Raw genomic sequence first — 24,569 nt, 5'->3', positions numbered from 1 at the left:
CCACCATAATCGTTGGTAAATTACGTTAAAAAAATACAATTTAAAATTTTTTGATTCAAGTTTTGAAAATTCGTGAAAAAAACATCAAAAAATGATGCAATTTGACACAATTTTAAATTTATGATTCGAGTTTCCAAAATTCGTGAAAAAAAATATCAAACAGAGCAGAAAAAAAACAAAAAAAAACACGAAAATCTAACACAATTTCAAATTAGTGATTCAAGTTTTGAAAATCACAAAAAAAAAAATCAAATAGAACAGCAAAAAAAACATCAAAAAATGATGCAATTTCGTGAAAAAAATATCAAACAAATCAGAAAAAAAAAAAAAAAAAAAAAACACGAAAATCTAACACAATTTCAAATTAGTGACTCAAGTTTTGAAAATCACAAAAAAAAATCAAATAGAACAGGAAAAAAAACATCAAAAAATGATGCAATTTAACACAATTTTAAATTTATGATTCGAGTAACAAAAATTCGTGAAAAAAATTGGAACAAAACAGTAAAAAAAAAAAATCAAAAAATAATACAATTTGACACAATATCAAATTAACGATTCGAATTTCGAAAATCAATTTTAAAAAATCAAACAAACCAGAAAAAAAAACACTAAAAAAATTATACAATTAGATTTCAAAATCTCACAAACTACACAAAGGGTCCAAAACCCACATTAGCAAAAAAAATTCCTCTTCACCCCACCCCAGACCTTCGGAACAGCCTCACGAACCCCTCCACCAATAAATAAACCTCCCTTCACGCCGCATCTCTTCCCTCCATTCCAATCGGAACACGTGACACGCAGGTAACCAAAACTGAAACGCACATACTATAAATTACTTTAAATACCACGACGTGCTCGACGAAAAATTATACATTAAAAGAAAGAAAAAAAAAGACGAGAAGTAATCGTAGGTATAGAATTAAATAAATCAGGCAAACAAATTATACAGCTAACACTTTTATATTAGAAAAAGAATTTTTTTAAAAATTAAAAATTAATGGTACTGGTATTCATGTTTGTTCTTAAACACCTAAAAAAAAAAAATTATATATCTATATAATATATCTCATTGGTAAAAACAAAAACGATTTTATCAAATACTATCAAGATCATTGTACCTTAAAAAATATCATTTTTTCAATGTAACTTATCGTGTAATAAAAATAATTTTTTTTTCAAATTTTTTTTTTCATTTTTTATTATTTATTTAAAACTTCATTTAATTCATTCTTCGCTATATCCTTACATTTTGTAACTTCGTTAGTAGTACACATAACCATAGGTATATAAAGTTTAAGGCGCAAAAAAAAAAAGTAAGACTTCCGTACGTATTTACTCGTAAACAAAAAGGAAAAAAAATGAAAAAAAAAAGAAACAAAACAGAGAAAAAATTAATAATAATAACACAACAACTAATTGCGAGTTATGGCAGGCATGATCGTAGTAGTTAACAGAGGCTTATTACACACACACGTAAGATATTTTTTTTCCCCTCAAAGTACATACGCTCCTTGAGGCGCGACAAACAACGCGGTACAAAATCAAAATCGTAAATAGTATTTTAATAGCTCGACTTCGGACTTTGTGAAATTGGTACACAGGAAGGGTATATAAGGTATCGTAGAACGTTCCTTCTACGTTCTAGGAACATCCACACACACACACACAGACAGACATACAAACACATACATACACAAATAATACACACTCGTACACTAACGCAAACACAAATCGTCGCCGGATTATCATCTCTGCTGCTGTGATTACATTACTCTTGTTTTGATGTTGTTGTTGTTCAGCTAAGGACACTCGTTGATAGGGGGGGGGGGAGAGATTAGGATTTAAAAGACAGAAAAAAAAAACATATTATGACCAGAATAGGCTCATAAATGTAGTACATAATAGTAAGTTAACATCGATAAAACATGAGAGGGGGTGGGGGGTGGATAAAATTCAGCCTTTGGCCGCTCATCGGTTATAGTAATACACGGAATAGGTATATAGAGAGAGAGAAAGAGTAAAATAACACCTGAGCTAAGCGTAATATTAACATCATCGCACGTAAGAAAAAAAAATTACACCAGGATACCAGGAACGATACACAGAGGATTATGTTGAGGGGCGGCGAGGTGCTCGCGTACTTTTCCCATCTTCATCATCGACTTCGACTTCGTCGTCGTATCACACACGATATTCGTTGTCCGAGCAAACGAACGAACCAATAAAATAACACGTACTACGTTGGTAAAAACAATACATTTAGGGTACTCGAGGGCAAAAGGGGGCGAAAAAAAAATGATAAAAGTACACGATTACACACGCTACTAGAACAATTAATAGAACGAGCGTAATATGCATATTATATAAATAATTGTAGATACGAGAGAGAGAGAGAGAGACAGAGAGGAAAATACACACGTATTATATGTAGGGTAGAGATAAATAATATAACGACCATCTTACGCATACTTTTTGACTGATTGTAAGATGACCGCCGATCCCGTACAGACGACTGGCTTGACGGTGGATGCGGAGATGTACAACTCACTGGTGTGGAATAGGTAAAATGCTATGCTGATGACCATGATGATGATGATGATGATGAAGAAGAAGAAGAAGGAGAGACGTACCGTAGGTATACATTTATGTGCAGAGAGAAGATACAGCTAGGTATTTTTTTTTTTGATGAGTACTCTTTCGTCGTCGTCGTCGTCGTCGCCATCGCCATCCTCATACCACCAACCAACGTGAATTGAGTGTGAGAAGTCTCATCTTCACATACTTTCGCCGCCTAATAGATCACCCGGTAGGAACGAGTTGAGAGACGATGGCGTCGCGCGATGCGGATCGGATGTTTCGAGGCCGCCTGGTGGAGCGCCCCACAGCGCCGAAGACCATAATTGGCTGGGGTTGGCCGCCGCCGCGTTCGAGCCCCACGCGTCCGTAGGTCCGCCGGCTCCGGCCGCCGCCGCTGCCGCAGCTGCTGCTGCTGCCGCCGCTGCCGCCGCCGCCTGCTGCGAGTTTTGCTGCATTTGCTTGGCGGTCTGGTTGACGCCGCCTTGCCCGCCGCCGCCCACCGAACCGCCTCCGCCGCCGCCGCCGCCCGCTCCGCCGCGTGACCAATTTTGGCCGGCCGCCGCCGCAGACGTGCTTTGCTGGTTCAACTGTTGTAGTAGCGAGTGCACCTCGTTCTCGGCCGGCGATTCGGCGAATATCGTCGTGTTGCCCAGCACGCAGCTGTTCAGCGCACCTTGAGCCTAAATGGCGTAAAAAGCGAGGGGGGGCAACCCCCCAAGTTGTGCGTTAGTAAACGTTTGTAGAAATTGTAAATAGTGATTACGAATAAGAAAGCATACACAAAATTATTGAATTCTAAACGAATCCTTGTTAAATTAATGGGGAAAGGGGAAGAGCGAGTTACAAGACTGATCTGTTTTTCCTCGATTGTTTCTTATTGTCTCCACATATCTCAAGTTGTTGGTTCAATGAAAAAGACGCGATCAGAAATTTTACCCTCCTCCCTCCCTCAGTGGTTCTTCAGAATTTCTAGCACGCCAAAAGTGAAAAAACAAATTTCTTAAAACTGCTTATCAGATGATAAGAATGTATTCTCGGAATGTCAAAGCATCTATTTTTACATGAATCCAATTTTTTAAAAATGATGTCGAAAATGAATTCGGGAGCCCAAAAAAATCTACATTTACAACTTTTGATACCTCACCTGAAAATCTCCAAAATTTCGAGTTTTGTCCCTCTCCCCCAGGGGTCAATATCGCAAACTTTTCAAAAACTTATGTCAAAAAAACCTACATTTTGATATGTCACACGAAAATTTCCAAAATTTTGAGTTTTCCCCCCTTCCCCTGGGGTCAATATTGCGAATTTTTGAAAAACGATGTCAAAAATGGATTCGGGAGCCCAAAAAACCTACATTTTGATACGTCACATGACAATTTTCAAAATTCTGAGTTTTCCTCCCTCCCCCTGGGGTCAATATTGCGAATTTTTGAAAAATGATACCAGAAATGAATTTGGAAGCCCAAAAAACCTACACTTCGATACGTCACACGATAATTTACAAAATTTTGAGTTTTGCCCTCTCCCTTGAGGGGGGGGGGGGTGGGGTTGGGGTCTGGAGTTGAAATTTTGTCAAAAATGAAATCAGCACCTTCGAAAACCCTCGAACACCAACTTTCAGATTTTTGGCGTGCTAGAAATTCTGAGGGACCACTGTGCCTCCCTCCCCTCCTCCCATCAAAAAATTCAATGAAGTTTTTTTTCCAAAATTTTCAATTTTTATGAATCTTTGTTTTTCTGAATATAAAATCTCTTCCGAGTTCTCAATATTCATATTAGAGATTTTCTGATCCAAAATTCATCATGATATGATCTGAAATCGATTAATTTGCGATTCATAAATCATATCCGCGGGTATGATCGAAATGAAAAACCAATTTGCGCCACAAAAATAAACCTTTCGATCAATAATCGATTTACTTCAGATTCTTGACCTCATAATATGATGGATTATGTAATGTTCGAAATTCAAAATCAATTATTTCGGTCTTGAAATCAGACCTCGTGATCAAAAGTCGATCACGATCGAAAATCGAATAATTGAACCTTCAAATCGATTTATTTGCGATTTTTAAATTTCACATACCAAAAATCAACTCATTTACGATTTTCAATTATTATTTCATTGTTTCGATTTCATATGATGAAAAAATGTTTGAAATGAAGAATCCGAGACTCGTAATTATTAATTTTTTCAAAAACTCAAAAAAGGTCGAAAAAATTACCAAAATGGAACCAAAAAAGGCGACAAAACGTAGGCATTGAAAATTTTGAAATGTTTCGGTAAAAAGGAATAATTTTCCGAAAAATTTTGGCACCAGAGCGAGAATTTTTACAATTTCTGGCAAAAAGGCAATTTTAACAAAAGGATGAACTTTTCTGGAATTTCTGACAAAAACGCAAAATTTTGACAATTCCAAAAAAAAGAAGAGCTTTTTTGAAATTTCAGACAAAAAAGAGAAACTTAGGGACAAATTGGAACAAAGTGAGACTTTTTGAATTTTTTTTTCTTTTTACAAAAAAACAACAATTTTTAGCAATTTTCCTAAAAAGCAAAATTTGTTGTCAATTTCAGCAAACAGCCGAACTGAATGGTACTTTTTGGAAATTTCTAGCAGAATAGCAAAGTTTTTGGATAATTTGAGGAAAAAAAAAGAAATCTTTAGAAATTTTGCCAAAAATAAAATATTTTTTGGAAAAGCAAAAATTTGAAAATTTTGTAAAAAAAGCAGCAACTAATGGAAAAAATTACTTTTTCATAATTTTTTTATAGGTAGAAAAGCAAGACTTTTCTGAATTTTATTAGAGATGAAAAACGAGACTTTTGGAAATTTTTCGCACAAAAACAGAATTTTTAGCAATATTACAGAAAAACCAGCAGGTTTTCAGTTATAATCTCAGAAAAAGCGAATAAGTATTTTTGATAAATTTTAGGCAAAAGGAAGACATCAAATTTTTAATCAAAACGTTGGATCTTTCGACAATTTTTCGTAATTTTTGTTAAAAAACGAGATGTTTTTCAATTTTTTGGTTAAAAAACAAAACTTTTAGATAATTTTTTTTGAGGGGTGGAAGGAAAGGGAAATTGAGATTTTTTTTGCAATTAGCTCTGATATTAGTCGAAAAGGGACCAGGAGAAGTTTTTCCCTCAGATGTAAAAAAAAGTTTGCTCAGAAAAATTCGTACACAAAAATTGAGAATTTCAAAAATTTCAAATTAGAATTTTTTCACCCCATTATTAACTAACTTACTTTTTTCAAATTTTGAATTTTTCATCTTTGTTGCAATTTCGGACTCCAAAATCATGAATTCATGATCTTCAAAAAAAAAAATCGCAACACCCAAAAATGCTTCAAGTTAAAATTTAGAAGCACTAAAAATTCATAATTCTTGATCACCAATTTTTTTCTCTGTTTAAAAGATAAGAGATTTTAGTTTCATCTTTCGGACAAAGAAGGGGGGGGGGGGGTAGGTTTACAGATCCCATGACCTTCGAAGCAATTTTCGCGACGAGGGTGCGAAATATTTTCAAAATTAGGCCTCAGTTTCAAACATCACTTTCACATATTTCGATTTCAAAATATTATTTCTCCCCAAACGCACGTAACAATAAAATAAACCAAGTAAAATCATCGTAAACAAAGCTAGAACATCGGTACTCACTTTGCTCGCTTCGTCGCGCGTATTGTACTTAGCCAATGCAATACCGTGGTTTAAAAATAAGTGGAAATTATTCAACGGACCATGCTGCATGCATAGAGTTTTCAAAGTAGAACCGTCAATCTGCGCAGACACAAACAAGATCACAATAAGTAATTAAGACCCACGAATATGTTCGAAAATTCGCTCAAAATCTCGCAACATTTCACTCACTTGTGGTGTAAGATTTCTCAACAACAGCCAAGGCGAACCCATCCAGGTATTTTGCGAATTCGCCATCGACGGCCATCTCGGTGATCCGAGCGATCCCCAGCCATTGCTGTTAGATGCGCCGCCGCCGCCTCCACCCATATTGGAATTCTTATTGTTGGCGGTTAGACCGGGAGGTGGGCCGCGTGATTTAGGCATCGCCCATAGATCGCTGACGTTGGCAGCCGACGATGTGTTCACATCGCCCCAGCCGGCGTTCTTCGATACGACTGAATTACCATTATTCACTTTACCTAAAGGACTGCGTAAAACAAACATCAAACAAACAATGTATTACTAAAAAATCCAAACAACAAGATAACACAACAACAACGATTCGTCTTCGGCAATAAGTATCGCTTACCTAGCAAAAGAAGAAGAGGAAACCGAAGACGCGGGGTTGAAACTCCACGTCGATGATGAAGGAATGGATAACGGAGTAAGAGGCATGTCTACCGAAGTAGGCGACGTTTTTCCACTTAGAGTGGCTGCGTTCGAAGTAGTATTAAATATATCCGCGTCTTTCATCGTCGACAACGACAGCAACGGACTTCGTACCACAGAGCCGGGCGTTATGTTTGGATCGTCTTCGACGCTTTTCATTTGATTACCCTAAATCAAAAAATCACAGCGTTAGATACGATATTGGAGATCTAACACAATATAACCGATTCGTGTTTACCTTCCACGGTTTACCGGGCTCGAATTCTGGAACCAAGTCGGTAAAATTACTGGCTGCTGAACCGGGCGATCCCCAATCTTTATTATCAGATAATTCGTTCACAGACTCCGGCCAACCGGATTCGCAACGATTAGTAACATTAGACCATGTGCTGCTCAAACACAAACAAAACATCATTATTATTAATAAATTCAAAATCCAAACAATTCGGCGGTTTCGTCAATTCGATCACCTACCTGTCACTTTGTCCGAGCAAAGGATTCAAATTCGGAGATCCCGAAGCCGGTGTGCTTTTCGTAGTTGTACCGGGCGCGCGGCTAAACTCGTTACCGCAGTTCAGGTCGTCTTTATCCATAGAATTAGGTAATTTCCATTGGTTTAGTTTAGATTGATTCTGAAAACCGGCAGCTACCGCTTGCTGTACACACAAAACCAACACATCGCACGTATAAAATCACCGCTACTAAACCTTCAGCGATCTTCTATCACGTGCTAGCCTCGTTTTTTTTTTTTTTTTTTACTCACCATTTGAGGATCCTTAGTCAGGTTGAGATCAGAGAAATTAGTTTGCAGAAGCGATAATGGGTCCTGGCTTTTGAAGAAATCAGTCATATTCGCGCCTTGCTGCTGGCCGCTCGGTGCACCTAGATGATGCTGCGACTGTTGTTGCTGCTGTTTCATGTAAACAGCTTGAGTAGCGACAATTTGATTCTGCGAACATTACAAAACACACGTGAATATGCAAGGTACAACAAAACGAGAAAAACATCTTCCCAATATAGTTTGGCATTTATGACAGTAGAAATTATTGCACACCCCCCCCCCCCTCCACAATCCGATCATTTGAGACAACTCTAAGGAGATCGAAAGAGCATGAAAAAAATTAATCACCGGCCAAAATTTCAAGAACTAAAGTGCATTTTTAGAATGTTGCTGAAATTTTGATAATCAAATTTGGGCAACAAAATTATCAAAATTTTACCCCTCATTGACCTAGAAAGCTGAAATTTTGGATATGCCCTACTTTCAACCAGCCAAATCGATAGACAACGGTTTCAAACCGGTTTGAGCAGTTCTGGAGCCTCCAGCCAGATTGTTGAAACTCGAAATTTTCACGAGCCGAAATTCATCCTGTAAACCAATTTCTGGACGCTATGAAGCCGACTGCAGGTGGACTTCAATTTGTTTTGGAGCCTCCAGCGGCTTTTTGGAATCTACTGGAGCCTCCAGTAGATTTTCGACTGAAATTCTCTCGGCACAGTACGTGCTAAAGTTGATTCGGACAGAATTTAAGGCACGTTTGAAGAGACAGAAGTCACTAAAAAGCTGCTGGAGGCTCCAGAACGTCTCGAAATATATCTGCAGTCGATTTCAAAGCGTATTGAAATCAGTTTACAGAATGACTTTCGGCTTTCCAACTGCATTATTTCAAGTTTCGAAAATGTGCTGGAGGCTCTAGGGATATTCAAAAAGTCGCTGGAGGCTCTAAAATAACTTGAACCCACCTGGAATCGACTTGATAGAGTGTTGAAATGGGTGTGCAAAGTGCATTTCGGATTTCCAATTTAGTGTGGTAAAATTTTATGGGAATTTCGAGCATTGAAAAACCCGCTGGAGGCTCCAGTAATTTTCAAGAAGTCACTGGAGGCTCCAAAACGACTTGAAATGTACCTGTAGTCGACTTCATAGCATATTGAAATTCGTTTACAAAACGAATTTCGACTTTCCAACTGCATTTGAATTTCAAGTTTCAAAAATCAACTCACTGGAGGGTCCAAGAATTTTCAAAAAGTCGCCGGAGGCTCGAAAACCACTCGAACCCACCTGCAGTCGACTTGAAAGCGTGTTAAAATTAGAATTCAGAGTAAATTTGGGATTTCATACTTCGTTTGGTAAAATTTTACGAAAATTTCGAGCATTAAAAATCGGCTGGAGGCTCCAGTCATTTCCAAAAAATCGTCGGAGGCTCCAAAACGACTTGAAATCCACCTAAAGTCGACTCCATACGGTATTGAAAATAGTTTACGGAATGAATTTCGTCTCTTCCCAGCTGCATTTGATGAAATTTTGTGGAAATTTCAAGTTTCAAAAATCTACTGGAGGCTTCAAGAGTTATCAAAAAAAACTCAAACCCACCAACAGTCGAATTAATAGATTGTTCAAGTAGAGTGCAGCGTAAATTTAGGCTACCCAGCTGCATTTGATGACATTTTTTAGGAATCTCAAGTTTCAAAAATTTACTGGAGGCTCCAGTTATTTTCCAAAAAGTTGCTGGAGGCTCCAAAACGACTCGAATCTGGCTGCAGTCGATTTCATAGCGAATTGAGATCAGTTCGCAGAATGAATTTCGGCTTTTCAAATTGCATTTTTGATGAAATTTTGTGGACATTTCTAGTTTCAAAAATCTTCTGGTTGCTCTAAAAGTTTTCAAAACGGTTTGGCAAGTCAAAAATAGAGTATACCTCAAATTTTAGATTTCTAGGTCAATTTGGTAAAATTTTGATGTTGCTCCTTATTTTTGGCTGAAATTTGATTTTCAAAGATTCACCAAAAATCGAAAAGTGCATTTTAGCACTTTAAATTTTCGCATGCTCGATCTAGTTTTGCTCAGTTCAAAAAAAAAAAAAAAATCGTGCGAGATCTATATCGGAAAATTGCAAAGAAAAATCTGCGATTTCGGCTGACCTGTCAATCAAAATAACCGCCATTTTGCTTTTTTTTTGAGCAAGTTTGTCCCTGAGGGGGGCAGGGGTTGAGCAATTATTCCTATTGTCATTCAAGCCGGACCACAAAAAGGATCCTCCGAATTCAAATTCCCCCCACTCACTTGTAAACTTTGTATCTGTTGCTTGCATTGTTGCTGTTTCACCGTTAATGTCATGTAAGCTCCGCTTTTGTTCGGTTGACCTCCCGGATACATGGATTGCTGAGTAGCCTGTTGCTGGAGCTGTTGCAGCAGCTTGATTTGTTGCAATAATTGATTCAATAGTATGAGCGTTTGAGGCGCCAAAGGCTGATTCAAAATCTACCCGAAATAAGCAAAAACGTATTAGTCAATCGATCGCTCTCTCGATGGCCAGCGACATCGCAAAATACATTAAAAAATCTTCCACCATACCTGATGATTAAGATATCCAGCCGACACAGCCATCTGAATCTGTTGCACCAGCATACGTAACTGATGAGCCGAAGGCTGATTTTGAGTTGTGCGTGATGTCTAATAATACAGACACAAAAAAACAAAACAGAGTTATAAAAACCAATAACGAATACGTTCAATTATGTACTAATCTACTCTACACCTATAAAAGCAAGTATCGTCGTATCTATTACGTCTTATACTACGTTTAATTTTCGAAGAAAAAAAATTTAAAATTAAAAATCAATTTCTCGCTTCAATAATAATTCTCTAAGCTCGTAATAATAATAATAGATCGAGTCGAGCCACGCGAAAAAAAAATCGTATCATTATAAAAAAAATATAATGTATGTAATTTTTTTGATTTCTATTCTGCTTGTGTTTACTTGATTAAAGGGCTGAACAGAAGCCTGCTGCGGAGGTGGCTGCTGTGTAAGTAATTTTTGTACCATGGCTGGATTAAGATTCGAAAGACTAGGTGTGGCTGCTCCATTACCACCGCCATTGCCACCCTACAATATTAAAAATCGCGCATCAGGGTGTTTTATTCACTTTTACACCGCTGCTCATGATATTTTTCGATAAAAAAAAAAAAAATGATGATAAGAATAACGCTGAAATAGTCAACTTTGCGTTCTCTTTCTTGAGAAGAAATTTTCATACCTCGGGGTTATTATAAATGTATGTATACGTACAAGTGCTCAAAAATACATTATCAAGTGCCACATTTCGAGTACATTATTTATATACGTTGTTGCTGTGTTAATACAAGTACGTAAAAAAAAAAAAAAACTGTATACATGTCAATAATAAGTAGGTAGAGTATAAAAATGTTGCATAGATACTGAAGCTTTCGGTTATTATGCGTAAAAGAATAAATAATAATTTCACTTCAAAAAAAAAAAAAAAAAAAAAAAAATCAAAAAGAAAAACTAACGACACGAAATAATTTGCAAAAGAAGAATTACAAAAAAAGCAGGCACTGTTCTCAGTCCTTTTTTTTTCAATTCTACCAAAATCGTTTCGTTTCGCATCCGGATCCTCCCAGAAGAGGACGAAAGACAAGACCTTCGCATTAATCGCAACGAGGGGAGGGGGACTCAAGAAATCAGCAGGCTAAAAAAGCGATTTTATGACAGAATCGTCATCCGGAGAACGAAAAGGGTCTAAAATGAGACTTTCATCGATTTTAAATTCAAAACAAACCATTAACGTAATTTTGATCAATTTTTCACGAAATTTTTTTTTCAAAAAATGAGACGAATTCGTAAACATCGGTCATGTTGCATGATCGAAAACAAAAATCGATTGATCGAAAATATCGATATTTAAAAGATCGTTATCGCTAGAAGAAAACTGTAATTTCAGACGTGATTTGTCATTCAAGATTCAAAATCAGAAATTAGTCGATCCATAGAATTCGATTAATCGATAATCGATTATCAATAGTGATCGATTTTTGACCAAGATGTCGAAGTGATACATTTTCAAGACTGAAAATTGTTCTCCCAATTCGGACATGATCGAACATAAGAAAGTCGAATATCGCAAATAAATCGATTTTCGACCACGATCGATTTGAAGAGTTCGATAAATCGATTTTTGATAACGATCGACTCAAGATGAGGATTTCAGAAGCCAAAATTCTTTTTTCATTTCGAACATAATCGATCATATGGGATCGAAAATCGCAAATTGATCAACTTTGTGGTTCGATTTTCGACCACGAATAATTTTTGGACGGAGAAGTCTCTAATATTGATTTTTCATTTCGAACATGATCGATCACGGGAGAGAAAAAAAATCGCAAGTAAATCGATTTCGAGGTTCGATTATTCGATTTTCGACCATGATCGATTATCGATTAAAAAATTTCGACAGACAGAAATTCTTCGAGTGTCTCAAAACAGCATTCGAACTCCAATAATCCATCACCATCCACTAAAGTACACTTCAAGAATTTTGGTGAATTCTGAAAAATTTGAAACCTCGCGAAAATAATGACAAAAGTCTCCAAAAGTGGCCTTGGATTTCGATGGTAATGGCCTGGGTCGACCTAGGATCTCAAATACCATTATTTGGAACTGTGTCGTTTTCCCAAACCAAGTCGAGTAAGGATTGGAGCAATTTTTTCGAAAATATCCTCTCTTTGGGAATCCATATCTCCCGTCCAGGTTCACTTCCAGCGTTAAAAATTTTCTAGTCTGATTTTCATCTCAAACTGAAGATCTTTACCGAATTTGGTTAAAATTCTACAACCTTTTTTTCCACGATCCACTCTCAATTTTTAAAAATCCATCACTGACCATTCTCTGTACTAGTTCTTCAAAAAAATCTTCAAACTCGAGTTGTGCGCATTCCAAAGACAGCTTTTTTCAACAGAAATATTTTAGTTCTCATCAAAATTCAATTCAGAGCTACCCCTCGATCTAAAAAATTGAAAAGTATCTTTAAAAAACCATCTCGAAAGACACAGTAACGCCAACAAACCCCTATTTTTTCATAGGCCAATTCGAATTTCCACCAAATTGGTAATTTCAAACCGGAAAACTTCGCAAACGTATCCTTTTTCTCATCGATCTCAATCACCCAGTTTTCAATTATCAACACGAAATCTCATCATTTTTTTCTACTTTCCCCAATCGATAACAGCACGATAGCATAAATTACAACACTGATGAAACCGCATCAAACGTTCAAATCGTAAAATCCGAGACTTCTTCGCATAAAGGTTAATTGCAACTACGTGATTAGAAACTACCAGTCATAAATACACATATACCTATATTCCGGCGCGATAAGTCAGTAAGTTATAAGTAAAAGTATGTATACTTGTTTATTAATACGCAAAAAAAATCAATATGGCGATGGCGGCGGCAGCAACAACAGCAGCAGCCACGGTATCTAATCAGTTAAAACCCATATTATCCATATCCACACATACTACATCGTATTTACAACACTCAAACCGGGCTCGTCGTGTCTCTGTCATTGCGTTTTTCTCCCCCCCCCCTTTTATTTTACAATTCCAAATTCAAATTTCACCGTATTCGTCATTTTTGTCATTTGCAGCGAAAAAAAAAAAAAAAAAAAATACAAACAAAAAAAATCACAGCACCTAATTAAATATAAAAAGCCTTCGGGAAAAAGCAATAATCCCACCAAAATACAAATACACCCTTCGGTTTCTTTTTCCCTCTCCCCCACTTATTCTCACCCCCCCCCAGTGTAAATCGCGCGTGTTGTTAATAACCAGTAGAATAGGTATAGAATATGTACAAAAGTATAAAAAGGTGAGAAAAAGAAATAGGGAGAAATGAAAAAAATAATAAACACAGCAAAATACATACACTCACGGTATTAAAGCGAGAAAGAGAAAATAGATACGATACTATAATAATAAATAGGTATTAAAAAAAAAAATTTATATACAACAACGGAATTCCCTAAACCAAGCTAAATCCAGTTCGAAAAACCAAAAATTAAAAAAAAAATAATACTGGTAAACGTAATAGTAAAAAAAAAAAATGATACGAGTTAGATAATAAAATATATACTCGAAGACGGCGCTTTCTATACAGGAAATACCAGTTGTGATAGCAAAGCTCATGATAACGCATACATTGATACCTAAATTAGGAAGAATACGTGGCACAAAATGGATTCCGATTCTACCTTCTCACTTTCCACAACACCAAAATGACATTAAAACAGCGTAAAATTCGAAATAAATTTCCATATAAACGAGAAGGAGAATTCGAATCCATCGAGCACCGGGTGTACCAGGCTTTGTTATCACCGAAACTGAAGCACCACGTGCGAATATCTCATCATCGTACGAGAAACGACGACGGTGTATGTGAAAAAGAAAGAAAGGAAAAAAAAGCGCGCCAAAATCGAAAAACCAACATAAAATGCGACACTTACAGGCGGCATCGTAAATGGTAATTGCTGCTGAGGATTAAATCTATGCGAGGGATAAGGTTGATTGGTCGTGTGATCAAATGGACTAGCATCAATATCGTGTCTTCTCCAACCGTCCATATTGTTGACGGTAGCTCCGGCACGAGTCGCGTTCAGGTACTCGAGAGCGTCTTCAAGATTCATGTTACTGGCGCGAAGAGCGTTCTCGACGTCGTCTTTCTGTAAATTTTCAAACAGAACCAAAGATTAATAACGAGTTGCTTTGAAAAACGAATCTATTAGTCCGGCATATGACAATAGAAGTATTTGCACCCTCCCCCGCCGATCCACCGGGACAATTTTTTTCTTAAAGGGGACATCCTAAGGAACATTTTAAAGCAAACTTCCCAAAAAAAAGTTGGCCTTACTTACAAAATGGCGGCCATTTTGATTAACAGGTCAGCCGAAATCGAAGATTTGGCGTTTTAACATGGGACTTGCACGAACTTTTTCAAACTTTACGAAGGTAGATCGAAAGATCATGCAGAAATTCATCACCTGTCAAAATTTCAAGTGCCAAAGTGCGTTTTTCGATTTTTGGTGAATTTTTGAAAATCGAATTTAGGCCAAAAATGAGGGGAAAAATCAAAATTTTACCAAATTGACCAAGAAAGCTGAAATTTAGGATATATCCTATTTTCGACATGCCAAATCGATTGGAAACGGTTTGAACCCGTTTTGAGCCGTTCTGGAGCCTCCAACAGATTTTTGAAACTCGAAATTCCCACAAAATTCCATCAAATTTGAGTTGTAAAGCTAAAATTTTTCTAAAAACTAATTTCGATACGCTACGAAGTACTGCAGGTGAATTTCAAGTCGTTGTGGATCCTCCAGCGACTTTTTGATAATTCTTGAAGCCTCCAGCAGATTTTTGAAACCTTAAATTTTCACAAAATTTCATCAAATGGAGATGGAAAGCTGAAATTTACTCTACACTCAAATTTTAACACCCTCTGAAAACGACTTCTGGTGGATTTCAAGTCATTTTAGAGCATCTAACGACTTTTTTGAAAATTACTGGAGCCTCCAGTAGATTTTTGAAACTTTAAATTTCCCCAAAATTTCATCAAACTAAGATGGAGAGTCGAAATTCATCTGCAAACTAATTTCAATACGATACGAAGTTGACTGCTGGTGAATTTCAAGTCGTTTGGAGCCTCCAGCAACTTTTTGAAAGGTTGTATGACGTTTTTTGGGAAAATTGAAATTTCCTAAAAGTACCTGAAAGCTTCAAAACCATTTGAAACCACCATGTAGTCTGCGAAGTAAATTTCAGCTTGCCAAGTCCATTTGATAAATTAATGTTGGTGAAATTTCAAGTTTCAAAAATCTACTGGAGGCTCCAGTAATTTTCAAAAAAATCACTGGAGGTCCTAAAATGACTTGAACCCACCTGAAGTCGTCTTCAGAGGGTGTTAAAATTGGAGTGTAGAGTAAATTACAGCTTTCCATCTCCGTTTGATGAAATTTTGTGAAAATTTAAAGTTTCAAAAATCTGCTGGAGGCTTCCGGAATTTTCAAAAAGTCGCTGGAGGATCAAAAACGACTTGAAATTCACCTGCAGTACTTCGTAGCGTATTGAAATTAGTTTTTAGAATAAATTTCAGCTTTACAACTTCAATTTGATGGAATTTTGCGGGAATTTCGAGTTTCAAAAATCTGCTGGAGGCTCCAGAACTGCTCAAAACGGGTTGAAACAGTTTCCAATCGATTTGGCATGTCGAAAATAGGATATATCCCAAATTCCAGCTTTCTTGGTCAATTTGGTAAAATTTTGATTTTTTCCCTCATTTTTGGCCTAAATTCGATTTTCAAAAATTCACCAAAAATCGAAAAACGCACTTCAGCACTTGAAATTTTGACAGGTGATGAATTTTTGCATGATCTTTCGATGTACTTTCGTAAAGTTTGAAAAAGTTCGTGCAAGTCCTATGTTAAAACGCCAAATCTGCGATTTCGGCTGACCTGTTAATCAAAATGGCCGCCATTTTGTAATTTAGGCTAACTTTTTTTTGGGCAAGTTTGCTTTAAAATGTTCCTTAGGATGCCCCCTTTAAGAAAAAAGTTGTCCCGGAGGATCGGTGGGGGGGGGGGGGGGGTGCAATTACTCCTATTGCCATATGCCGGACTATATGGTACAAAATAAGAGTACGTACTTTGAAATTCATTTCGGATAAAATCCTGAACTGTTTACTGGCCCAGACGATTTCTTTGGTTAAATTCTTCGGAGCCTACAGAACAATAATACGAAATCAGGTTTCAATAAATACGTATCACCGAATGATGGGTAAATAAATAGGGGGAAAGGAGGAAACGAGATTCTTGAACAGTTAGTACCATAAAATATGTACATAATTATATCGATTAACTCACCATCTTTGACGCATGACCCCAAGATGCGGGATCAACTTCGCCATCACCCCAGCCTCCGGGAGTCATTGGGGTTTTGGGTTTTTGAGACGAATTCCAAGACGTCATGTTCGGTTCGTTCCAAGGCGTTAGTTTCTCTTCGCCCCAGGGTGTCGAGTTCATATCGTGAGGACCATTTTCGCCCCACGCGCCGTTTCTGTGGCAGAAAAAAAAAAAAATTTACAATTAAACACACGTTACAAGAAAAACAATCGACAACACGGTCTTCTACGAACGAAAGACGATAAAAAGCCAGGACGTAAACCGTACCTGTTCGGATGAGCTCCCCATAACTGATCGGGTTTAATGCCGGCAGCTACGGCAGCCGCAGCCGCGCTATTCAATCCACTGGTATTGAGACGATTTTGAGGTATCGTTGGTCCAGGCGGACATTGCATTCCGCTACGTCCTAGATTATTGCCCGCAACGCCTCCCATTTCTTTCCAATGAGATACTGTGTCGAAAAAACATTCGAAAAATAAGATCAATTCACCATTCTCGTACGTTTCGAAGTCAAACTAAACGATCGAAAGTTCAATTTACCTGTTGCCGGACCTCCGGGTGGTACCATTTTCGATGTTTGAGCGGGTGGCCCGGGTGGTGGACCGGTTGGTGTGACATGATGATGCGGACCAGGTCCGCCAGGTGGTTGTTGCGGTGGTGGTCCGCCCCACATAGGCTCAGCGTTATTCGAACCGTTCAATCTACCGCTGATACCTCTGTAAAAATGCCAACCACAAAAAAAATATTACAAACGATTCTCAATTTCAAAGTCTACAGCGCCGGACGATTGTGTAAATTACCTGTGATCGATGACGGCGCGCATATGCGAATTGTCGACCATATTGTTCCTCGGATCCATACCGTTACCGGCTCTGGGCATATCTCTGGGATCATTCCAGCCGCTACCGCCGCCGCCACCTCCTGCGCCGGCCGAATTACCCCATTCGTCTTTTTTGGTCGCGTTGCCCCACATCGGAGTCGGATTATTCGGAGTCGATCCCCACTGCTGTACGCCCGGATTAGCCACGTTCGCAGTCGACGATCCGGACCACACGTTGGACGATTCGCCGACGTCGTCGTCTTCGCCCCACGTGCCGCCGATATTGGTCGTAGGCGTATGTCCCCACGGCGTTTTCTGCGTAGTCTGCGGCGGAGGCTGTCCGCCGTTACGTAAATTCGCTTCCCACAAATCAGTACCGTTGTTCACGTTCGGTTTCCACGGTATAGCGGCCGAGGCGTTGTTACCGCCGCCGGCGCCGTCTTTCACAGCTCCGGCTGGCTCCGGAGACGATGGAACGTCCCATAGACTATCCTGATTCACGTGCTGACCGCCCCATCCATCGGTGGCGAATAAAGAATCGCGTATCGATTTGAAATCTTCGATTTGCTGCTTCGAAGCGGTCGTATTCGTACCGTTGGCTGCGCCCCCGGCGCCCGTATTTCCGCCAACCGAACCGCCTGCTCCGCCGCCAGGACTTCCCATACTAGTTCCGTTGCCGCCGTTACCGCCTGCGTTATTCGCACCGCCGCCGCCGTTCGATGTCGTATTACCAGCTCCGATCGGCGACGCTGGTACGTTGCCTGCTCCGGCGCCGCTGCCACCTGATCCGGGTGATGTGTTCGCAGCCGCCGCCGAAGACGACGGGGGCAGATTTTTACCGGCTGCCTGAGCCCACGAAGTTGCGCCGCCGGTGTTACCACCGCCGCCACCTTGTTGTCCGCTAGTGCCGCCGCCGCCGCCTTGTTGCTGTTGTTGTTGTTGCTGTTGCGAAGACACTTGACTTTGGTTACCGGAATTGTTACCACCTTTGCCTGAGCGAACAGAAATAAAACAAGAAGCCATCAGTCAAGATGTATTGGGAGCATTCTTAATGGTTTATGAATACTGTGGCCATGATTTCAAGCTCCCCCCCCCCTCCTTCAAATATCAATTTGATCGCCCAAAAAGCTCTTCGTGGGACTTAAGTTTAAGAATCCACAAGACCACACTCTTTAGTGTCATTAATTTTTCTCCAAGATTAATATTTGAGCAAACATGAGCTCGTATAAACTTAATTTGGAAAGTTTAGATCTACAATTGGAGAGGAAAATTTTTCCACATTTTCAACACTTCGTAACATTATTGAACTAACAAGGAAACCTCTTTAGGTACATATTCGTCATCGATTCGGACGAGGCCACAATTTTTGGAAGGAGCATGATCTGAAACTCCCATAACCAAAATTCCAACAGCCTAAATTTATTTTTCGATTTTTGGAGATTTCTCTGGAAAACTGAAACTGACAATTATTCACCAATCGCTTTTCTTTTTTTGGAAAAACAAATTTCAATCAGTGAAAATGATGAAAAATTGACCCTTTTCTCAAAAAGGTGAAGTTAATCGGAAATTTATGGCTTAAAAGTGAAACACTTGTTTCATTTTTAGCAAAAGAAGGAAGACTTTTTCAAAATTTTTTGAGCAAAAAAAACGAGAATTGAATCATTTTTGACAAAAATCAAAACCTTGACAATTTTACTGAAAGGTGAATAATTTTGTCAATTTCTGTAAAAAGGCGAGACTTTTTGGAATCTTTGCCAAAAGTTTTAGTTCATTTTTTTATTTGAAAGCAAGACTATAATTTTAGCAAAGGACAGGACTTTATGGAAATTTTTTGGCTAATATTCAACAAAACAATGAAATTTTTCAATTTTTTTGTGTAGAACACGAGACTTTTTGAAAAAAAAGACAATTTTTGAAATTTTCTGCGAAAAAAATACACTTTTGAGCCAATTTTGTCATGAAGTGAGACTTTTTATCAATTTTGACCAGATTTTTCGATGTTTTTGGCAGAATAGAAAACAAAACTTCAACAATATTAGTTGAAGCCTTCTGGTAACCAAAAGTTACTTTTTTTCGACCACAACATTTTCATGAAGAAAAAAAATAGAAAAAAATGAAAAATTTTCTGCTCGTAAGTCAATTTTTGAAATTTGTAGCTACCAGTAGCTTGCCTGAGACCAACTTTTTCATTCCCAATTTCACCGTTTTTGGTATTCTGGAACCTCCAGCGCGATTTCCGATTTCTCCAGGATCTTAGAATTCCTCCAAAACGTGTGTAAATCAATTTGAAGAGCTGGAAATCGGGTTTACGGATCATTCTCGACCCATTTAAACAAGATATTGATCCACATTTGGCTCGATTTCCAAACAGACTCCTCGAGTGATTTTTTTTTGACCAGCCAATGACTGCTGGAGAGAGATTTACCTGGAGATCGGCTCAAAAAACGAAACCCGTTTAACCAGGTAGAGAATGCGCCATAATTCAATTTCTGGCTATTCAAATCAATTTTCACACCATCCGGAGGAATCTTGAAATCCCAAAGAAATCAAAAATCGCGCTGGAAGCTCCAGAATGGTTTGAAATTACGAAATTGCGGGTCTAGGGAATTGATATTAGCTTCGGAACAAATTTCCATAGTTTTTACTTAAAATCGCCGAAAATGATCAATTTTAAATTACGAAAAATTCCCAAAAAATCAAAAAAATATCAATCGAGGCAGCTGAAATTTTGGTTACAGGAGTTCCAGGCCATGCCATTTCCAAACCCTTCGATTCCGTTGAAATCAGTAGCTGACACCTTCGAAGGCTCCCTTGTAAAATATGTAGCTTCCTCAAAATTCTGATCATCTCTCATCAAAAACCCAGTACAGAAATTTCGAGGGATTCTTTCTCAAACCCCTTCCTCCCCTCCCGAGAGGCCAACAGCAGACCCCTACACAAACACGATTCCGATGCTCACCTGAATTTTGTGACGTATTCGATGGATGACTAGCATTATTCGAGGAAGAATTAGAGACGACCGCTTGCCGGCCGGCGCCACCTGCATTGCTACCGCCGCCATTGCCGCCCGCAGCTCCGCTCGCGTTCCACGCGTTACCGCCGCCGCCTCCGGTCGTCTGATTAGATCCGGCCGGCCAACCGCCGCCTCCGGCGTTGTTATTGGCGCCGCCGCCGCCGCCAGCTCCGGTACCGCCTGAAGAAGGAGACCCGGCCGCCGAATTCGATATGGGACCGGCTTGGTTCGAATTCAACGTACTCTCGCCGCCGCCCAACAGCTTACACATTAACGGAATACCCCACGTTTTCTTGTAATTATCCGCAATTTTGGTCAGTTCGTGATCGTCGTCGTAGTAGAAGTCTTCTTTGTCGCGCATTTCGGTAGGATACGAATTCTTCGTTATTGGAATGTATTGATCGGACAACGATGATGATGACGATGATGATGAAATTATTGCCGCGCCGCCAGCACCGCCATCGTCGCCAACAATGGTCGTCGTCGACGCTGCCACCACCGCCGAAGTCGCCGGAGTCTTACTCCGTACGATGAAGGATTTCCCTGCTGCAGGGCTCTGGTGTGGTTGTGGTTTAGCATCGTCGGCGTCGTCGTCGTCGTCGTTGTCGTTGTTGCGATTATTATCGTTATTGCCATCATTGTCGTCTGCCTTTTGGGACGAGTAGCAGTAGCAAGAAGAGGCGACGCTATCGCCATTTACGTTGCCTTCTTCTTCTCCTCTATGGTCTTTTACGTTCGGTTCGTCGTCATTCATCGCAGCAGTACTAGCAGTGGATGATGTAGTAGTAGCAGCAGCAGCAGCAGTAGTAGCAGCGGGATCCTTATTAGTTAGTTTAAAACTATCGTTATGATTGTTATTATTACTAGGAAACTTATTACTATCCTGAGCACCAGAGTCGGCCACCTTTGTCAGGTGTCGGGCCATGGAAGTACCCCCGTCAATATCTTGCGAGCTCTGTAAGCAATAAATACCAAGAACGTATAAGTAAAAAAATGAAATAGTCTAGTCGTGGTCGCAGTAGCAGTAGCACGAAAAATTCGTATCTATCGCGAACAGTCTTCTTCTTACCTGTAATATACGATAGGACGGAGGATTAGGCTCTTCTAACATACTTGAGCTGGTTATCACAGATATAAGAGAACAAGAGAGAGTTAATTTGGGAGAATGAAGGGAGCCAGCTCGATCCCCCTCCATACACCCTGAATCAGACTTCTTACTCCGAGAACTTTTTGGCTCACAGCCTGCAAAATAAAAACCAAACACGCATCCGCATTAATCACCACGATTTAGGTATTCTTCCCTTGAAAACACTCACGAGACCGAGAGGGTCAAAGTAGTGGTAGGCGGATTAAGTACATACGATGGTATATTTACCTATATCAATGTGAGATGGTGTAGAATTATGGGTATTTTGTGGTTGAACAGGCTCATTGCTCGCAATGTCGTTCTCTACAATCTCCTGCAACAAAAAAAAGCAACAAATTCTATGATTAGAGAATGCTGAAATCTGAATTTCTACAAACACAACAAGGACAAAAATTCGTTGCTGAGATGACGACTGATCCCCCAGTATTGAGCTCACATTTCGTGACACTCTCGTACAGAAAACAATTACAAAAGGACGACGAAATAAAATAAAAAATTTCAATACGTAACATTTCGATTTTTTTCTCATCCGGATAAGCAACAAAGGCTTAAAAAATTCGCAAGTAACAAAATTTCAAATCAACCGATCGAACCTGTATAAACATAAAAGAGAAAAAAATCGACACAACGATAACCGAAGTGAACGACGCAAAATGGCTCATTTCTAAAACCTCTCTGACTTCATATCCTTGTAACCTGACGACGAGGCAGCTCCTGGCTTCCCTTTGTACGCCACGTTTTTCGTATTTTTAATTAGACCGCTCGCTCTCACAGTCTCGAGTTTTTTTTTTTTTTTTTGTTTATCCGTCATCCTCATCTCTTTTATGTAGGTATTTGAGAATCTCGCAGAATCGCATTATTTTTCATTCTCAATTTAGAGTCACTTCCGCGTAACGATGTACGAAGAAGCGTTATACTTATTTTACAAAAGACGGAAAATACACGTTGAAAATCGATCTTACACCAGTCCCCTTCCCCTTCTCCACCTCACCATCCCACATAATGCTTCTTTCGCTCATATCCTAGCAAACTGATATAACTACATTATTCGTTCCGAACCGAACACTGCCGTGTATATTATGTACTGTATATTTTTGCTCTCGTTCAATTAGGTACTCTCAACTTGGCTTCTGTGTGTCGTAACGAAATTTTCCTCGTTCAATTTTACGACTAATTAAATTCTCGAATAGCTCGATGCTCTCTCTTCCATTTTCTCATCGTCGACTTGAAATACGAACTAGAACGTTAAACTATACGTTCACAGGGGGTAAAGTGACGTAAAATTTTTCCGGACTTTTGATCTGCTTGGCTTAAATTCGGTAGGTAATCGACTTCTTATTCAAGGTCACTAACGAACAAGACAACGTTGAAAAAACTAGGCTTTTGATCAGAAAATTCAATTTTTTCAAGTGCTTCAATTGAGTGGAGGGGGGGGGGGAGGAAGGAAATGGTTGGGTAAAAATTCATTTTTGACAAAATTTATTCAAACAAAAATTTAAAATTATCCATTTTAAATGAAAAATCAAATGGAAACTACCTATCCAAGTTTGATTTAAAAAATGAAAAAAAACAAACACTTTTTTTTGCCATTTCGGTAAGAGGGAGAATTTTTTTTTCAATATTGTTCCAAAAATTTCCACACAGGAGAAAGTGGAGGGGAGAGGTGTTGAAATATGATCAACGGGAAATCCTCAATTTTCAAAGAGCACTAGAAAAAAAGAACGAAATTCAAAATCCTAAAAAAGATAAATGAAAATTTGGGTGGGTTTGGGGAGAAGAAGGGGGGGGGGGGGGTTGCAAGAAAAATTCCAATTTTTTCAATTTATGGAAAAAGGAGTTTTTTTTCAGAAAATTTCAAACAAACAAAAGAGCTGTCTAACAATTTTTTCAAAACTTCGTTGAAAAACAAGAGGTTTTGAAATAATTTTTACAAAAAAAAAAAATGCGAGTCAAGGTCTGTTTTGCAAAATTGTCAAAAAAAACCTTAAAAAGGTGTAAGATGAAAAAACTGGAAAAATTGCAAAACTCTGATTTGGTAAATTTTTGTCAACTTAGATACAAAACGTATTTTTCTCAAATTTTGGAAAAAATTCTTCTTTTTGGAAATTTTAATTAAAAAAAAAAAAAAAAGAAAACAGAAAAAACAGGAAAATTGCAAAAATTTGATGAAAACAATTCAAAAATGATACATTCTGCAATTTCGAAGAAAAATAGATTGAAAAACAAGACTTTCTGCAATTTTTGTAAGTAGTCTAATAAAATATACGAAAAAAACAAAGACTTATCTGAAAATTTTTTAAAAAAACGAGCATTTTTTACTTGCGACTTTGACAAAAAACAAAACAACTGTTTGGCAATTTTGACCCCTCTTCCCCCCATCCTCTTCAAAAAAAATGAACATTAATTTGAAAAGCCTTTTTCCGATTTCAAATTGGGTGTTTATAATTGCAGAATTATTACACTCGTGGAGAGAGGGATTTAGATTTGGTTTTTTTATTAGGTTGACGTTTTTTAGTGGGGTTATAAATTTTTGGAATCCAGAAGGGTTGTCTGGGATGGTTCATAAGCTCAAGTCTAATGAAAAAAAAAACTGGGAAAAACAAGATTTCATCACGTTCAAAAAACATGACAATTTTGGCAAAAAAAATATTTTTTGGTATTAAAGCAAAATATGTACCAAGGAAAACTGTAAAAATTTGAAGAAAGATTTTCAAAAAAAAACAATATTTCTCAAAATTTTGCTTGAAAAAAAAAACAAAGACTTGTCTGAAAATTTTGAAAAAAAACGAGCATTTTGTTCTTGCGATTTTGACAAAAAAACAAAACAACTGTTTGGCAATTTTGACCCCCCCCCTCCCTCATCCTCTTTAAAAAAAAACACCTAAAAATGTAAGACATCAA

General features: G+C 38.3%; 1 protein-coding gene across 6 annotated transcripts in view; it reads right to left on the bottom strand.

The window, feature by feature from the left end:
- Positions 1–1,072: 1,072 nt before the first annotated feature.
- The window catches only part of gw (trinucleotide repeat containing adaptor 6-like gawky), a 101,322-nt gene continuing 77,825 nt past the window's right edge, over positions 1,073–24,569 (bottom strand). For 5 of the 6 annotated variants that reach the window (XM_065355264.1, XM_065355272.1, XM_065355279.1 and 2 more), the window contains 19 exons: positions 21,897–21,981; positions 21,591–21,763; positions 20,468–21,476; positions 17,489–18,500; positions 17,229–17,404; positions 16,956–17,139; positions 16,650–16,842; positions 16,433–16,507; positions 14,241–14,456; positions 10,700–10,825; positions 10,293–10,391; positions 10,002–10,199; positions 7,700–7,885; positions 7,411–7,592; positions 7,175–7,325; positions 6,857–7,104; positions 6,457–6,754; positions 6,247–6,366; positions 1,073–3,263 (listed from right to left, as the gene is read on the bottom strand). In XM_065355264.1, the coding sequence (XP_065211336.1) occupies positions 2,781–3,263; positions 6,247–6,366; positions 6,457–6,754; positions 6,857–7,104; positions 7,175–7,325; positions 7,411–7,592; positions 7,700–7,885; positions 10,002–10,199; positions 10,293–10,391; positions 10,700–10,825; positions 14,241–14,456; positions 16,433–16,507; positions 16,650–16,842; positions 16,956–17,139; positions 17,229–17,404; positions 17,489–18,500; positions 20,468–21,476; positions 21,591–21,763; positions 21,897–21,981 (5,214 nt within the window). In that variant the 3' untranslated portion in view covers positions 1,073–2,780. The remainder of the gene's footprint in view (positions 3,264–6,246; positions 6,367–6,456; positions 6,755–6,856; positions 7,105–7,174; positions 7,326–7,410; positions 7,593–7,699; positions 7,886–10,001; positions 10,200–10,292; positions 10,392–10,699; positions 10,826–14,240; positions 14,457–16,432; positions 16,508–16,649; positions 16,843–16,955; positions 17,140–17,228; positions 17,405–17,488; positions 18,501–20,467; positions 21,477–21,590; positions 21,764–21,896; positions 21,982–24,569) is intronic. The other variant, XM_065355297.1, reaches the window with a different exon arrangement.

This window comes from Planococcus citri, chromosome 1, assembly GCF_950023065.1.
Source record: "Planococcus citri chromosome 1, ihPlaCitr1.1, whole genome shotgun sequence".
NCBI classification, from domain to species: Eukaryota; Metazoa; Arthropoda; class Insecta; order Hemiptera; family Pseudococcidae; genus Planococcus; species Planococcus citri.
Note: the sequence above shows the minus strand (reverse complement) of the source record. Positions and strands in the feature narration are given on the sequence as shown.